At 37.8% G+C, this 19,407-nt stretch overlaps 1 protein-coding gene across 1 annotated transcript; it reads right to left on the minus strand.

The window, feature by feature from the left end:
- Positions 1 to 1,998: 1,998 nt before the first annotated feature.
- On the minus strand, positions 1,999 to 18,425 carry lrp12 (low density lipoprotein receptor-related protein 12). The gene is made up of 7 exons (XM_079829522.1): positions 17,448 to 18,425; positions 14,202 to 14,258; positions 13,316 to 13,451; positions 9,175 to 9,377; positions 6,810 to 7,911; positions 6,548 to 6,680; positions 1,999 to 3,834 (listed from the first exon to the last, which is right to left on the minus strand). Exons 1-7 carry the CDS (start codon positions 17,512 to 17,514, stop codon positions 2,911 to 2,913), a joined length of 2,622 nt encoding a protein of 873 aa, XP_079685648.1. The 5' UTR covers positions 17,515 to 18,425; the 3' UTR covers positions 1,999 to 2,910.
- Positions 18,426 to 19,407: the final 982 nt, after the last annotated feature.

The following is a 19,407-nucleotide window of genomic DNA, read 5'->3' on the forward strand; positions in this document are numbered from 1 at the left end:
AGTTACCTCTCTTTCAGAAACGGGCTTGGCTTACCCTGCTTTCTCGGGTTTGACATACCTCCCATTCTGAAACAGAAAACCCAGAGTTTCCCTTATTTCAGGGTTAACCTACTCAGAGTTTTCACTTAACCTCCTTTCTGAAACGGGCCCCCGGTTACACCCACATATAACACGCAATTTAACAATAAAACATGCAACAAACAAATAGTGAGTGTGTGTGATATGTCTGGAGGGAATAACAGAAGGGAAGTATAGAATGTGGAAAAATGTCTAAGTGCTATCGGGATCGCGTGTGCACCCGCTATACCAATAGCGACATCAACAGGTAAGGGAGAGCGTGTGGTGGTTGAGGGTGTGTGTGTGTGTGTGTGTGTGTCAGTACTGCCGCTTGCAGCGGTGAAGATCACTTCTTCACAATATATATATATATATATATATATATATATATATATATATATATATATATATATATATATACTAATATGTCAAAAGTGCAAAACGTGTCTTATTACATATTTTAATAAAATATGGCACAATTCTATAAAAAATATGAACAGTTTACATCACTGTATTATTACTGTGGGTCTTTGAATACATCTATCATAAACAGTTGTCAAATATTAAATGTTTAGCTACTTAAATATATATACTGCCTTATATGCCTTCATTTGCAAAGCACTAAACTGAGATGTAGGCCTACAGTAACCATCCAAAACATTCTAGTTTTCTTTAACCTGAGGACAACTTATTTAAGTTTTTGTGACCTCTTAAACTGTGCAACTCAAAAACTAGAGTCCGCCTAATGAATTTCAGCAATTTCCAGCATTGTTTGTGTGTGTATATATATATATATATAAATAAATATATAATATATACATACATACACACACTATATTGCCAAAAGTATTGGTACACCCCTCCAAATCATTGAATTCAGGTGTTCCAATCACTTTCATAGCCACAGGTGTACAAAAAAAATAGCACCTAGGCATGCCGACTGCTTCTACAATTCTACAAACATTTGTGAAAGAATGGGTCGCTCTCGGGAGCTCAGTGAATTCAAGCGTGGTAACACGTTAGGTTGCCACTTGTGCACTTTCCGGATGTACTGTAGATACTGGTTGGCGTGGGGTCATATAGATCTACAGCGGTGTTTAGCTTTTTAATCAGAATAAATCCTTGACTATACAAGAGAAAATGTAACTGTCTTTTGGCTCCACTAAGTGGAAACGGCATCAAAAATGTATTTAATCATGTCTCTCTCTATCTTTGGTCGGCTCAACATTTTCTTCCCTGTACTTGTTTCAGTGTCTAGGCCAGGCATCAGTACACACTGATTTAGTTCCTTTTCTGCAGTCCACAGATGACTTTTAGAATGCTTCCTCTTTGTACAAAACAAAAATCAAATCCAATACAAAACAAAATCCAATGACCATTATTGCTCGCTTCAGGAAACAAAAAAAAAAGAAGTAGTAGTCGTCAAACAAGTGGGATGAACACTTTTATTCTCTTGGTGCAGTAAACATTTTTCTTTTTATATATATATATATATATATATATTTATATATATAGATTTTTTGCATGTTCATGTATGTGTGTGTGTGTGTGTATATAATTATATAGATATATTGACACCGCATTATGAAATGGAAAAAAATAAGCTCAAGACAGCTGGACATGCTTTTCAAGTAAACACTATTGAAATGAAAACCAATAATAAATATACACACTCACACAATTCTCAGTACCAAAACAGTAATGTTACCAAAAGGTTAACCAGAACAAACAAAAAAATAAATACAACAAACAAAAGTGGCTGTTATACAATGCAACATCCTTTAAAAATAGTAGCTCCCTCGCAGATTATACTCCGTTATAAATAAATGTCCCTCGCTCATATTCGCATGAAACGCACTTAGTAGTACCACTGCAGCAGGGACCAAAACTCGCACTGAAAAGAACAAATGTACCAAATTTTGGTTGATATCCCAATTTTTTGCAAGCAATTAAAAGAAAATGTTTAATTTATGAAAATTGTTATTTGCTCGTCTGTTCCACACCCATCTGACTTTCTCCTATGAAATACAAAACCACTTTGATTGGAGTATTTTTTTACCCCTCAAAAAAAACACACAAAAACCTTACTTTGCAGAATGTCCGAGCCGCTCTTTTTCCATACAATAAGAACCCTGAAATAAGTCCATATGTCTTTAGCGTTAATCACTGAAAAATCGCCCTCACCCAATACACCAGAACCAATGACATTTGATGCCAAATCTAACACCGTGTACCTTGATGCGCCATATGTGCAGGTGCGGTTTTATCGTCATTTTAGATGCTTGACATCCCATCCCTATTCACTGTATAGGAAAAAGCTTTGAGGACATTATTCAAAATAACTCCACAAATAGTATGTATGTAACAACATGAGGGTGAGTGAGTAGACATTTCATTTTGGGGTCAACCATTCTTTTAATAAAACAAATGTCTGACATCAAATGTACAAATAAATTAAAGGTTAGGTAACAAATCTCTCAGAGCGCTTGGATGTGTTCAGTCTTTCGTTGTTCCGCACTGTCCAGGATAGATGCATTTGTTTATGCTGCTCTCTCATACTGAGAACTGCAGAGTGGCTCACTTTCTATTCAACGTGAGCTTAATTCGACTCTTCAGAAAAATAGACTTTGACCTGGTAAACATCTCAACGAATGCTAATATTGCACAGTGGAAGGGACAGTGGGATTGGGGAGTTCTCGTACTCTGTATGATTTTTACAGACTGGTCTTTAAAAGTACCTGATTTCTGAAGCTCGTCGTTTCATTCAACCTCCGCTCCACTAGGGGGCGAAAACAGAAATAGCAAGCTGTGAGCAGGGGCATTTTAGAGTCATATGGGCAGTTCTTTTGAGTCTTAACAAAGCAGCAGTGACTCATCATCACTAGTTTCTGTTTTCGCTGTCGCCTCCAGACAAGCGTCTGGGATCTGCGCCGTGTGGACAATTCCACAGTGTTCACAGGGGCCGTCCCTACCCACCAGCCGACCTCTGAGAGAGACGGCAGCGGGGGCTAGGTGGGGCACAAAAGCCTGCTCCAGGCCTTGTTCCAGAAGGGGCCTGGAGCTCTCATCACCGTCCATGGAGCCGGCGTCTGATACAGGAATGAGGAGCTCTACATCATCCTCATCCTCGCCCCTAATGCCAACACCAGTACAGCCCGCACTCCCTTGCTCCAGTTGCCGCAGAGGGCTGTGATTTTGCCCAATGCCACTTGACCCGCCATCCCCAGAGCGGCCTAGAGAGAAACGAATCCAGCGCAGGCTGCGGGTGACCCGGCTTAAAGCACTGCTGAAGGGGCTCCTTGCAGAAGTGGTAGTAGTAGCACACGGAGGTCCAGATACTCCAGAACTTTCTGAGATACTCTCAGAGATGCTGCTCTCTCGGCTGACCAGTGGAGCGGAGCTGGCAGAGACCGAGACGATGGCTTCCACGGCTGTTGTAGGGGGAGTTTTCTGTGGTAATGGAGCCATCAGGCCACCAACAGCTCCAGGGACATCCCTGCGGGGATGGTGGTCACTTTCAGTGTCTGTGTCATCGGAGTCCAAGGGCAAGAGTCCACGGTGAGAGCCAAGCCTCTCCGGCTCACGTGCGGAGGCATTGCCAGCAGAACCGTCTTCAGTGTCCGCAGACACCAGTGCAAGCGAACCAGACCGCCGTGAACGTGTGAAATTGAACAGACGCCTCCAGATGTTGCCATGGCGCCCTGTGGTGGGGAGTCGAATTGAGGTGAATCCCAGCTGAGAACGAACTGCCAGTCTTAGGTTTTCTAAAACAGATGCCTGAAAGTAAGAACAACAGTTTGTGTTACTTAATGTCATCCATAACATGTAAGTCAAGCATTCCATTGTCTGGGAACGTCTTGAGATCAGTCAAATAGCACCCTTGTGCCAATTTATGAAATTATAGAGTAGGCTTGGCTCATAAAAATTTATTTTGTTTGGTAAGATTTACCCAGTACATCAAATAAAATGGAGACATTGCTGAGTGGGTTAGTGACATCAAAGAAAAGATGTCCTCATGATGTAAAACAAATCTCCTAAAATTTTGGACTTGACATTGTAGTTTCTGCCAAAACATGGAGGGGGAACAACCATAAGTCCAACCATATTATTTGGAATCACTTTCAGAATGTTTCTTTCCAGTTGATGAAAAAAAAAAAAAAATTCAGAATCCGCCGAGCTAGAGCATTAAAGCGACAGACGACAGAACTGCAGTGTGTGCTAACTGTCGTACATGCGTTCACAAGAGACTGGCGTTCCAGTGTATGACGTAGGACACTCCAGTGAGAATATGCTATAACCAAGTTTTGTTTTGCTCCATCGCTTCCACGATCGCCTACGTCATACGCTGGAATGCCAGTCTCTTGTGAACATGTGTTCGACAGTTAGGGGATTAGTTTGTAAAGTTTTAAATATGGATATTTTTCTTTTACAAAGTGCATCGCTTTGGAAGGCCTTTATTAACGATGCTTTCACATGCTTTAGGAATTATCGTAAATACGAGTTTCCTAGGTAAAAATTGCACATGAACGCCCTCTAATGTCATGTTTACCACTGGGAAGTTCGGAAATAATGTTGATACCCAAATTCCCCAGACGGGCATGCTATAAACCAGTGTTAATTTTTAAAATTTTCGTCAACAACCTTTTTTCACTGACGAAATCGAGACGATAACCAAATAAAAAACTAGTGTTGGATGACAAAACTTACTGTCAACAAATAAAAACGAGACGAAAATGTTAGGAAGGAACGAGATCCAGTCAGAACTGATGTCCTGTGTAACAGATGCGCACATTTGATTTGAACGTGCTGATCTAACTGCTGGTGAACACGGCGCTGTTGCACGCTCTACAGGCTCACGCATCCCCAATAGTGCTCCAAAGCGGCTCACACTCAATGAATAGCACACATTTATGCCAGGCAATTGTTTATGAACTAATGCTGATGAATAAAGACAATGTTTACTTTACAATGTTTATATAGCAATATGTTTTAGACGGTTCTAACAATGCATATTTTATCTCCTGAACTTGAATGAGCTCCTGCAACTGCAATAGTAAGGCACAGACATTTCAAAATAAGAGTTAATGTGTATTTCGAGCTTGTTTATAATTAAAAGTCACGCATCATATATTCGTTTTTGCTTACACAATAAACTATTTCATTTCTTTCCCATTTATTTCATAGTCAGGAGGAAAGACCAGTATTTGACACATATTCAATAAAGGGTTATAATAGTTAACCAAAACCATAAAAAAACTTAATTACTTGAAAATAAATGTTAACTGAAATTTAAAAAAAAGAAATAAACATTTTTAAAACTTATTTGAAGCTTTAGCTTAACCTGACATGGCCTACTAACTAAAACAGAAATACAAAGTTATAAAAACTATATAGATGTTTTTTTAAAAAACTAACAAAAAAGTGAATTGAGCTCTCTTTTGTGTATTTTTAATGTCAAAATGTCAGTTCAAGTGACAGTCGGTTATTTAATGCTTAAATGCTTAATGTATCACAATTTAACAAAACTCATTAGATTTTAGGAGACTAATTCTACTGTAGATTTAGTCGACTAAAACTTAAAACAATTCAGGTGACTAAAATATGACTAAAACTAAATCAAAATTTGCTGTCAAAATTAACACTGCCATAAACTTTAAACATGGTGGCGGGGAGAACTACTGATGTGACGGGTATGATTTATTAGTTTTTCCCCCAAAACAGCTAGATCGTCATGTCTTGTCATTCATGTAGTGCCTATTTACTTATACGAGTAATCATTTGAAGTGTATTGTATGTTTTATACACAGTAAAAATAGGCTGCATTTGACCGAAATTACAGAATCGGCAGAAAGCAGACTATCAGGATAGCATTGTGGATGTTTATATGGTTGTCAGTGCATGTGACACTACATATAAATGTTGGTTTTAATAAGATTTCACAAAAATAGGCAATAATAAAACTGGTGTCCTCAATGATTCCGGTTCATTCCGACCACAAAGCACTTCGTAATCATGACTTCTGAAGTGAGACATTTCCGATAGCACGTAAAGGCAGCATAACCTCCCAGCGCCGTGTGGAGCACTTTTATGATGGATCAGTGAGTCGATTCAGCAGTTTGGATCGCCAAATTTCAGCAGTTTGACGGTTTGACACGCGATCCAAATCATGATTCGACTCACTGATTCATAACGCTTCGAAGCTTCATGATGCCGTGTTTTGAAATCGTCATCACTATACAAGTCGTTATTTAGGGTTTTTTTGCGCACAAAAACTATTCTCGTCACTCCATAAAGTTATTGTAGAACCACTGTAGTGAGATGGACTTTGTAACGACGTCTTTGGTACCTTTTTTAAGGGTCTTCATTTGTGTTCTGAAGATGAACGGAGGTCTTACGGGTGTCGAACGACATGATGGTAAGTAATTAATGACAGAATTTTCATTTTTGGGTGAACTAACCCTTTAAGTACATCATTATGTGGTCTTCTTACCTGATTTCCAGAGCAGACAGGAAAATCTTCCACTGGGGGGATCAGTCCTTGAGCAATCAGCTGCCCATATGAGGGAGGAGCTTCTCTTCTCAGTAACTCAGCTTCCACTCTAGACAGCTGAGTCTCAAATGACCTGGATGAACAACCAACCCATTAATTGGTAGTTGACAAAAGAACAGTCACAGAAGCATACACTGATAAGCTGCCACATAATTTCCCCCGTTTTAGTCTGGCCATATACCCAACAAAATGCTTCATTTACCTGCGCTCAAACATCCTGAGTGAGTACAGTTTGCAGGTGCAGCCCAGAGCAATGACCAGCAGCAGGCCGCAGATCAGACTCCCGATTACAGCGGCGGTAATTACCCGTGTGGGTACAATTACCGGGCAGCTCTCTTCATCACTCCCATCCCCACAGTCATCTTGTGCATCACACACCCAGCTTTCAAAAACACAGCGGTTGTTCTTGCAGTGGAAGTTTCCAGGTTGGCAGAAAAAGCAGTTCTTCTCATCGGAGCCGTTTGGGCAACGGTTCTGGTAGTTGCAGCGGTCAGAACGTGGGTAGCAGGCACCGTTTCGTGAGCATGGGAACTCATCTTCCTGGCAGTTGCTACAGTTGAGCTCATCCCTGCCATTGGGACAATGCCAGTAGCCGTCACAACGCTGTTGTTCAGTGTAGCAACCCCAGTTCCCTCCACATGGGATTTCCCATGGCAAGCAGAAGCCATCTACTTGATACGTAACATTAAAGCCTCGAGCCGCATTGATTTTGTCAGCATAAAAGTGTATCCGAAGCTGCCCTGAAGATGACACCACCGCTACAGGGGCTCGAGAGTCAAATGCCGTCAACACACGCAACAGACGCCTGGGGTTCTCCTCTAATCCATCGTAGACTTTAACATAATCGCCGTAACCGGTGCCATCCAGCTTGAAGTCCATAAAGCGCAAGATAACCTTGCGGTGGTCACCAGTGTCGATCAGCCAGGTGCAGTTGCTACCCGGCGGATAGAAGTCAGGATAGTTGGGTGAGCTGAAAGTACCGTAGAAATTGCGCAACCATTCGCCACAGGTGGGCACGTCACAGTCGATCTCATCACCCAGGTCTTGACAGTCAATGCTACCGTCGCATTTGAGAGACTCTGGCAGACAGGTGTAAACACGGGTGTAGCGCGAGAGACAAGGGAACTGATTAAAGGCGCAGGGCTGGAAGGAGAAGAATGCGGAGGGGTTTGGCTGTACACACAGCTCCTCGTCTGAGTTATCGCCACATTCATCCATGGTGTTACACTTCCATGACTCCGGGATACACTTCCCATTAGCACAGTGGAATTGGTCAGGCTTGCAACTGGCTTCTTCCGATTTCCCTATTAATTACAAACAGATATTAGCCTTTTGGATAGACATAAGCATTAGCAGTAATGTTTGATTTATGCATTTTGGTAGATTTGTTTCAGCTATAGCTATAGTCAGCATGAAGTATGAATATGTTATATTCTGGTCTCTAGACTCATTTCCCTTATTCAATGCAAGTCTGTGAGCTCTAATCCCATTTCATCATTGGCCGAGAGAAAATGATAGGTTAGGAGTTTTTCAAAACCCCAGAGCAAAGGACAATAGTGGTGCTTGCCTTAGCAAAAAAAAAAACTGATTCAAGAACGAAGCCATGTTAATGGGTTCTTGAATAGCAGGCCATTTTTCAGTAACCAAATACAATTTGGCTGCATTTACATTACATGGCTGAACTGACCCAATTCAGATTTTTTTTCCTCTCATGTGGCATAGATCGTATATAACCCACAAATGTGGTTTGAGGCCTCATTCATATGTGGAAATTAATCTGATATGAATCGGATACATGCATTTGTGTCTGCCATGTAAATGGATAGATTGGATATTCCCCCGTTAATGCGAGTCGCACGTCATTGAAAAAGCGAGAGTGGCTATATTCGGCCAGGTTGCAACAAGGGCTCCCTCCCTCTCTTTTTTTTTCCGCCTTAAGAGACCCATGTTTTGCTGAGCTTTAAAGTTGGTGCCAAAAGAAAATGCTTTTCCAGGTCAGTAGGTCTACCTGGAAGTTGTTTCACCAAGTGTATAGTGTAAATGCATATATTGGATATGGGTCACTTTTAAAGGGATAGTTCACCCAAAAAAATTAATTACTCCATGATTTACTCACCCTCAAGTCATCCTAGGTATTTATGACATTCTTCTTTCAGACGAACACAATCAGCATTATATAAAAAATGTCCTGGCTCTTCCAAGCTTTATAATGGCAGTGAATTGTCGTTTCTGTCCGGAAGAGCCAGGACATTTTTTAATAGAACTCTGATTGTGTTCATCTGAAAGAAGAATGTAATTTACACCTAGGATGACTTGAGGGTGAGTAAATCATGGGCTAATTTAAATTTTCGGGTGAACTAACCCTTTAAAAAGATGTAAGCAGGTCATCAAAAAAGATATGATATAGTCAACAAAATCGAAATTGGACATCAAAACCTGCATTGTAAATGCGCAGAGAGTACATTTACGAGTGTTGCATGGCAGTGCCACACATTGTTTAAGACATCTAAGTAATTGCATCCTCTATGATGCAGCCGTATCTAAAGGGATATAAATAGCAAGTCTACCTGTTATGTAAGAGAGCCTGAAGCCCTTTCCAGTCATGCTGTCATCAGAATGGAACTTGATCCACACGTGATCCTGAGAGGAGATGTATGGGGCCGGAATAGACGAGCCGCAGGCCCGGTACCCATCCAGGTTCTTGTAGGTGCCAATGGAGATCCAGTCTAAACCACATCGGTGCGAGCTCTGAATTTCAAAGTCCTGAAAACTAAAAGTACAGCCAATTTTAAGTACAGGAACTTAAATGTGCACAATAGTATACAACAAACAGCATCCCTGTACTCAAGAAGACAAACCGCTCATTAATAATGTAATGAGTTAACTGACATAAGACACAGGATTACGTCTTGGTAAAGTAATAGTACCAATTAAGAACCATGATGCTGGGAAAAGCAAACTAAAGGCATATAAAAAAAAAGGAGGTGGTATATGTGGGACACGTCTCGCTGAAAACTGGTCCAATCAACGTTAGAAGACAGCCCCCATTGGCAGAATTAGTGAGTTGCTGTGTTTACCACAAAAATCACATCCTGTGGAAAAAAATACCAAATGGGTCTATTTCTGTGCCAGTAACCATGGACACCATTCTCGGATAAAGACGCAAACAAATGCTCTAGTTGAGGCAAACAGGCTGTACAAGAATAGAGCAAGTGCAGAATATAAATATAGAAATAAAGAACCATTTCAAAGGGAGTTTGTTTGAGGTGGCAGTAACTGAAAAAATAAATAATGTATATTAAAAGTCATTCCTTTGAATTATGGTGATAAGACTGTATTTTTAATGCGGATTCAAAGAGACACTGCATTGCTTTAAAGATCTCTGTTGTAAAAAAAATGTAAAAAAATTATGACAAGGATAAAAACTAACAGACGTCCAATGTTTTTCATTAGTGGCTGACCAATATTGTTTTTTTTTTATAGCCGATATATAATGTCTTGATTCTGTAACCCTATTACAGAATTTTTCACAAATAAAGAAATCGTATTAAAAAAATATTAATAAAAAGGAAGTAAACACTGGGCGATTTTTCCGATTAATTCGAATGTAATGTTTTAGCACAATTTTATTATTCTTAAATCGATAAAACACGGTTTTGTATAAAAATGTTAGCAAAAGAAAATGATCCAACCACATGATGGCGCGCCTGATGAACCCCTCTCGTGTGACACGCTCAGTGAAAGTGGAACACATCACGTCAAGCGGCTATTCACACAATGTGATATTACTCTCGTAAACAGAGTCGGTAATGTCGTTGACGGCAGATTTCCTTGATGCCGTCTTGATGATAACGTTAATCAAACAACAAAAGATGAGCTGTTCTAGACAGAATAACTTTTACCTATATTTGTAATGTAGGGTGACCAGACGTCCCCGTTTTCCGAGGACAGTCACGGTTTTTGGTGTTCTGTCCCCGACTGGAGCTGTCCCCAGAAATGCAGATATATTGCAACAAAAAAGCACCCAACCAACATACAGCAGCCTGCTGGTTATAGGAGCAATCGTGTAGTGATTATTTTCACCAGCAGATGGCGCTGTGGGCCACTACTTCTGCATGAAGAACATAACTGAGAGCAGAGCGCCATTATCAAATATCAAAAGAAACCTCGTTATCGCTTTCAAGGTAGTAACATACTAACTATTCATGTTAAATTAAAGTAATACTGTTTATATGTGCTTTATAACAGAGGCTCAACAGTGTGCGGAATTGTTGTCCCCAGAAGTTCCGCAGTCACAAAGCAGTGATTACCATCTTAACTATAAAAAAAAACTAAACAATTACACTTGCAACAAATACATGTGCAGAATACACATACTTTCTGCTTAAAATAAGCCTAAAATACAAAATAACAAGACCAATTAAGGATAGTAAGTTATTTTCAAGCACAAATAACAAAATATTTGAAGTAAAAAAAAAAAGTAATTTATATAGTATAAACTTGTGAAAATTGTAATATTAAATACAATTATAAAATATTTGTTAAATAGTTTTATTTATCATATTTATGTTGTTTTATTTTTGTAATGCGTTTTTGTTAAGTCATGTTATAATTGTTTTGAACAGCTTGTTATTTACAATAGCTATTATTAACTGTCTCCATTGTTTGTTTGTTTTGCGAGTGCGTTAAATTGTATTAAATCCAAACCAAAAATCCTAATAATAAAAACTAAATCATAATAATTATTCATGTTAATAATAATATAGGGAGCCCACAACAACAAAAACAACAACAACACATTTATTGTCCCAGTTTTTAATTGAAAGATAATATTTTATGACCACTCAAATAGGAAATGTCCCCGGTTTCTAGAGATGCTCCGATCAGCATTTTTGGGGCCGATCACCGATCACCAAGATCATGATCTGCCGATTGCCGATCACTGCCGATCACAGAATGGCAGGGGAATGGCAATCTTTTATCTATAATCTTGCAGAGTTTGCACCATTTGTAGAAATGAAACTAACTCTAAATTAACTGAGTCAAGATCTTGAAGAACCACAAAGTGTTAATTTTAGAAAATGAGATAACTTAAGGCTACTGTAGGCCATCTTACCCAAATACATGTATATAATAAATGTATATAGTTATCTCACCTAAATATTTGATCATGCAGTGCATTTTTGTTTTTAAAAACAAATTTTCAGGTAGGTCTAACATTAGTATTGAGGTAAGAAATACTAAAGACATTTAATAAGAAATCAAATGTAAATTAATATTGGTCTTCCCTGAATAAATTAAATTAGATTAATCCTTACAATTAAGGTTGCAAAAATGTGTCATTCAAGAGCAGCGAGTGTCATAAAGGTTCATCAAGCAGCAGTTTATTCGACAGCTGTCACTTTAAGAGCGAACACGGATACATGCAGTTGCACAAACGTTCACTCGTCTCTCCAGACTGTGCGCGCGAGTGCTGAGCGGTTTGAACACTGGAAAGACTCAAAAATAAATGCAAATGATAAACTTTAGTGACGATGCGACACTGCCTCGATTGTGCAAGTGTCTAGTTTAAAATAAGACCAGGTTTATGAATATAGACCATAGGGTTTAAGAGCTGCAGACATTTTTATTTGGGTATATCGTTTTCAAAGAATTCTCAAAAATGGGGCGCAGGTTAAGAGGTTAAACTGACAGCAGCGCAGCCAGTGAACACGCGGTCCTTAAAGGGACAGTTCACCTATAAAATGATGTCATTATTTACTCACTCTAATATTGTTTCAAACCTGTATTCATTTCTCAATGACAGAATTTTCAGTTTTGAGTGAAATATCCCTTTAATGTTAATACAACAACAAAAGACAAAGAGAAAATTACTCACTGCTCTTGACTGAAAAACTATAGCTAAGAATCAATGTATATTTTATAGTGAAGTCTATGTAGTGTTTTAATTTTACATTCATTCATTCAATTTCCTACTTAAATGCTGCTGTACTGATCTGAGCTGCCAGTGTAAATCTTTATATATATTTATTTTATATTATCCAATACACTAGGAATGTGTACAAGGGTTTTTTTTAAGTAAAGTTTTAAGTTTAAGTAAGGTTTTTCAATTCTTTTAAGTAAAATAAAGAAAGAGTATTGCAATAAAAAAAATAGTATTTTTTCTCTTTAACCTCTTGCGGTTCCTGTCGCCTTAGAATAGAATAACAAAAAATGTATGTGACAAGCCATCAGAACCGAACCGAACCGAAAACCGTGGCTAAAAACCGAGGTATGTATTGAACCGTGGACTAACTGTATTGTTGCATCCCTAATATTTTATATATATATATATATATATATATATATATATATATATATATATATATATATATATATATATATATATATATATATATATATATATATATATATATATATATATATATATATATATATATATATATATATATATATAAAAAGCCAAATATCAGCCGATATATCAGTCAACCACTACATTTCATCTGTATCTAAAGAGGCAGATTGCTCCAGCAATCCTGAAAATAGCTTGAATTGGTGCAGAGGACCAGACTTCACCACCACTGCAGGAATTTACAGAGACTATGTCCTGTAGCCTGTAATTTAGGCAAACTGTGAGCACCATCTTTATTCTTGATCTGCTCTTGATCATGGAATGGCGAATATTGCAGTATTGTGGTGAGGTGTTACCTGATGGTGATGATCTCTCCAGGGTTGGCCCTGATGTTCCAGCTGCAGTTGATGCGAGAAGGATATTCAAAGGGCCAGCCAGGGCTGGTTATCACTCCACTGGATGCCCTTATCTGCTCTGCTACATCTCCACAGGCTGGAGAAGACCAGACAAACGAAAATATTAGGACCATGCACACACACATTTCAACACATAATGAGTGATTAATACAAAATAGCACTGTCCAAAACCCAGTGAGCTGTCCTTCTTACTTCACTGCATCTTAACCAAAATGCAACCTTGTAAATTACTTATTTGGACATGCTACATTGCATATGCTCTACACAAAAAGCTCTCATGTAAAGCAGACAGAACATTTCATAATTGGTTTTAAAGATTAAAAAGAAAAGGATAAAAGTTCTTTTTTAGTTATCTTAAACCATTTTAGTCATTTTTTAGTGGTGAATGAAATGTGTATATGATTTCTTCAACACCAAAACAGTGAACTGTTAAACACATTTTCAATGTAACCTAATAATTTGGGTTCCAGAATTCACCATCAAAACAACGCTAAAAATACAGCTTGCCTGCTAATGAAAAGGGGTGGATGAAAGAGTAGCAACAAGTAACCTTTCAGTTAAAAAATAGCCGGGCAAGTGGGAACATGTGGGTTGCAGACTTATCTGGGCTAAATATCAGGAGCCTTTATATACCTTACATTCCTTTAAAAAAAATTATAGTGATCTGCTAAAACACATACAGCCCCTTGTTTGAGGACTCTGAAACAATGCTTTGGATATCAGTCACCCACACAGTGTTTAATCTGATTAAGTGTCTATTTTGCTCTGAAGATTAATCAAATCTATAACCTGGGTGTGTGATCCAAAACAGAACTCAAGACTTTACCGTTCGACATCCCTGATACGTATACATTCTCGCTGTGCTCTGAAGAAACTGCATTTCCTGTAAAAACAGAAGAAAAAAAAATATATTTTCCACTGAATAAGATGCATATGCTGCAGAAGATGAAAACCTAAAGGGTGCAAAGACATGATCCTTCAAACCTAATCTGGTGTGCAGCAGAGCTTTGAAAACCAAGGGTTTCAATTGTATCCACTAGGAACAATGTGGAATCAAACCAATTTTAAAATATCACATTGGTGTGCAACAGACTGACCCAGAATGCTTCCCACATTTCAAGCGACAAAATTAAATTTGGTTCAAACACCCACAGTAGTTCTGAAGACAAGAAAATGCTTTACTTTAAAACGCAAAGGAAGCAGAGGAAAATTAATCACAATTAAGAAATTTCCAGTCAGTATGTACATCTCACAATATCATTAATTCATTATAGTGACATATTTTAGGGAAACTCCGTCCATTCTTCATTTTTATAAGTGGATGAAAATAAAATCTATTTTGTTGGCCAGTGGCCACATGCTTATCAAAACTAAGCCAGGTTTTTCATCCCAGAGTGAATCATTTGGTTGTAACATTTTTAGCATTAGCTTTCAAGTTTAGTGGTTAAACAGGTATTTCCTTCAATGCAGTTGAAACATGGCTTTGATCAGTTAGAACAAGTCAAAATATTAGCCAAGAAGGGTTATGCAGGCCTAATGTTCATGTCTTGATTTCACAACACATTGCAATCTTTTATATGAATTAGTGATTATTACTGAGCATTTTGGTACTTTGTAGTGCCAAACTCCAACATTGATACAAACTGATCAGTGCAATTTAAGAGCTACACAAGATGGCTTAAATAACTGAGGGGTTTTGCAATGAAATCTCTGCTGGCCATGTCCAAAAGCATTCTCTTCTATTTCTGCAGCATACTGGAGGCATACTGTTACAATATAATACATTTCTTTATGCATGCATGAACACAAAAAAAACCCCAAGGTAAGCCCTGAAGAGTCCTAGTTGTTTGAGCTTGCTGATCATGTGTTGGGGTTTCCCTCACTTGTGTCTGTTTGCTTACAGCAGCTGACTGCAATGCTCAGCAAAGGAGAAACAGTCCACATTCAAAAACAAGCATGTAATCCTGGCCGCTGCTATAGAACAAATGTACAACAACTGATGGATATTTTAGCTTGCCTATATCAATAGGGCAGTTGTAAGACTCCCAGCAACCAATCTGACAACTGGAACAGATGGATCAGTCTTTACGATACTTAAAGGGATAGTTCACCCAAAAATGAAAATTAGCCCATGATTTACTCACCCTCAAGTCATCCGAGGTGTATATGAGATTCTTCTTTCAGACGAATAAAATCGGAGTTATATTAAAAATGTTCTGGCTAATCCAAGCATTATAATAGCAGTAATAGTTGCTCTGTTTTTGAAGTCCATAAAACACATTATCTGTCCGTCAAATAACGTGCTTCTCGCGGCTCCGGGGTGTTAATAAAGGCCTTCTGAAGCGAATCGATGCATTTGTGTAAGAAAAAAATCCATCTTTAAAAATTTATTTCATGTTTTTCTATGGCTTCCGGCGAATAAGATCAAAATACATGCAAAATACTGGCGCGATCATAGATATATACATAGATTCCTCATTAGTGCCTGCGCAAATTGGTCGAATGAGGCATCTACGTATATATATCTTTGATTGCGCAAGTATTTTGACCTTATTTGCCGGAAGTTATGGTGCTGGGAAAACTAGATGACATTCGTCTGATAAGAGGTAAAAAAAAATAACAAATACTGTTCGGTTTCTCAAAGAAGAATTATTTAGTGTCTTAAGACATCAATGTGTTGCCACGAGCCGCATGGTTTAATAAGGATTCGTATGTCTATGTGTTTTTACTCCCATTGCCCTCATACTCTAAAATATCCCCATTGACATGCATTATACGACTATCACACTGCAACGGTTGGAGTTAAAAATCTTAATTTGTGTTCTACTGAAGAAACAAAGACACCTACATCTTGGATGCCCTGGGGGTAAGCAGATAAACATAATTTCATTTTTGGGTGAACTATCCCTTTAAGCGATTTTGAATAACCAGAATGTGGTTTACAATCAAGCGTTGCAATGATTTGTCTATTAAATAATCAAATAGTGCAACACCAACCGTAAGTGTAACACTTTCCAATAAGGTTTCATTTTTAACAGTAGTTAACATGAACTAACAATGAACAATACTTCTAGCATTTATTATTCTTAGCTAATCTCAAAATTTACTAATAATTTTTTTACAATCAAAAATTGCATCTGTTAAAATTAATTAATGCACTGAGAACTAACGAATAAGCACACTTATTAACTAACATTAACAATGGTTAATAAATGTTTTATAAATATATTGTTCACTGTTAATGTTAGTTAATGCGTTAGACCAAGTATTACTGCAAGAATAAGGAAGGCCAGGGGTCAGTTGTCAATTTAAAAAAATAGTTAAGATAAGTTGAGGAGTACATGCAAATCACAGTATGTTATGTTTTCCAGGAAATGTGCAATTATGAATTTATAGCTGCCATTCAGTTATTGTACATTCTACTAGCTGTATCAGTTCCAGATAATGTTGCACATTAAGACACCCTTGATATGTTTTATATGGAAAGTTAGAAAGCATGAATCCTTCAAACAATCAAAAGTGAAAGAGGAAAAAAAAGGAAAGGGAAAGAAACAGAATTCCCCAAAACATGAGAATGATAGAAAATCCCTGATCAGGGCAAAGAAAGAGAGGTGGAGGGGAAATAAAACGAGAGAATGAAGGGCAAAGGATTAATTTGTTTTGTTTTCAGTTAAGATGATGGGATTCAATCACAGAGATGGACAGACATGCTGTAAACAATAGAGGTCTTTGTTCCCTTCATTCACCCGGATCTGATCTCAAACACACAAGCCGTGTCATCACATTCACTCTACGTGTTTAAAGAGTGCCAGAGTTTAATGGCAGTAATTAAATCAAACCTCATTTAACTATTAGAGAAACCTCAATGTATGTGAATGAATAGCAGCACCACGGAAATATCACACCACTGGTCTATAACGGAGCAAGCAAGAAATACTGCATTATACTAGTACATTAATGCTATTTTAACATAACCAATAATAATTGGATAAGAACTCATACAGGGAGATGTATGAGAAGAGAAATAGAAGAAATATGTCTTATATAAATAAACTGTAGAGTAGTGTCTTACCCATACAAATGAAGAGTAGATGTGTCCATAGCAAACAGATCTTGTTTAAGTTCAAAATGAAGGCCATAATAGCTTTAAATGATAAAATGTGCTACTCTGTGGTTTTATTATCGGTATTTATACACAATATATGTTCTGTAGAGGAGTATTACCAGATACACTACGTTAGCTGTTCAACATTTCTTTTGGATTTCTAACGTTACGTTACTTCTTTCTTGATATAACACTGACGGTGAAGCCAAACGAACGTCTTAGATAAAATTTAATAATGTATAAACAATAAAATCATTAATAAGACTGAATAAACATGATAATTTCCCTCAACAAAAAGCAAAGTGAGTGAAATCACAATCAGTCTTCCCAACAAAGGAGTCGCCAATGCTAACGGGCTAATGCTAATGTCAACCTACACATCTAATCTAACCTACTAATATCAAACCCATGGACTCATTTAATGAACCTCTAAGGCCAAATGCACATTTATCTAATTAGTAAAGCAGCTAAATCATTTCCGATGTCCATCATTGATAGATTTTAAAATAAAAAGACTAACGATAACGTTAAATGCACCAGTGTTCACTAGCCGGTTGTGCTAGCGCTTTTGTTTAGCTCACAAGCTCCTTTAAAACATACACAAACAGTGTCCTTAAAATCCTGAGGCGAGATCAACACTAATCTATCGAATATCCGACGTGAAAGCGCTAATTCCAAGAGTTTAAAGGTGTTAAATAGTCCTGATCCAGACAAATATAGCCACACACTGATCTACAACATGATGCCGCTAACTGAAACCTGACCAAATAAAATGGTGAAAATAAAACTACACATCAGGCTTAATCAATAGCATGATCGTCTGCTCCTCTGACTGAAATCCACATGCGGAATTTTGGCCTTTCCGATCGCTTGTGTGTTGTTACAGCCGGGTATTTACCACCACAAACCAGCCCTTCCCCCTCTGACCATCTCTCTCTCTCTCTCTCTCTCTCTCTCTCTCTCTCTCTCAACACACTCATTCTGTGTGATTTATACCTTGTTTCCCCGTGGTGGAGTCTGCATGAGTCCTGCATTCAGGTTGAAATCCCCACAAGGATAACATGAACAATACAACAAATTTTGTATGGTAATGTTTATGTTTTAATGTGTAGTAGGCCTAGTTGTGATTCTGATACTCTTGCATGTTCTCATTTCTTATTAAAAGACTATTAATTTATCTTTTATTCGTGCATGTTCATCTACACAATAACTACAAGAGTTGCTAGAAAGAGTATTTTCAGAATTTGAATTTACCAGGTAAATACCATAATACATGGTGATCACATATTGTTTTGAATGTACTACTGATATTTTAAATGTACTTTATTCCTGTGATGGCAAAGCTGAACTTTCAGCAGTCACTACTCTAGTCTTCAGTGTCACGTGATCCTTCAGAAGTCCTTACAATATGCTGATTTGCTGCTCAAAATTTATGATCAATGTTGAAACTGAAACAGTTGTGCCAATATCGTATGGAAACTTTTAGGAGAGAATGATTACAAATACTGCATTTAATATACCATATGTAATGGAGTCAGTGTGGCACACACTGAATTAATGGCACACTCCTATTCATTCATCAAAGCATTTTTGAATTAATAATTGTAATTTACAAATTAATCATATTTGTCTTTTGCACTTTATATGTTGTGTATTTCTGTGATTTTCACATCTTTTCAAAAGAAATACTTTTCATAAAATATGTTTTCAATTAATGTCTTTAACTATTTTCCAAAGTTCAGATGGGCTAATGTGGAAGGACCTTAGGGATAATACAGCAACTAATGTATTATAACAGAGAGATATATAGCCGTTCGGTTTAACAAAGGCTTTGACCGCAAGGTCTCCCTCTCATAGTCAGAGAGGTCACTGCATTCAAGCTCCCCTTTATTGTTGAGCTCAGACATCATGGGTTGAAAAACTAACA

The sequence above is a fragment of the Gobio gobio genome, assembly GCF_949357685.1.
Source record: "Gobio gobio genome assembly, chromosome: 11".
NCBI classification, from domain to species: domain Eukaryota; kingdom Metazoa; phylum Chordata; class Actinopteri; order Cypriniformes; family Gobionidae; genus Gobio; species Gobio gobio.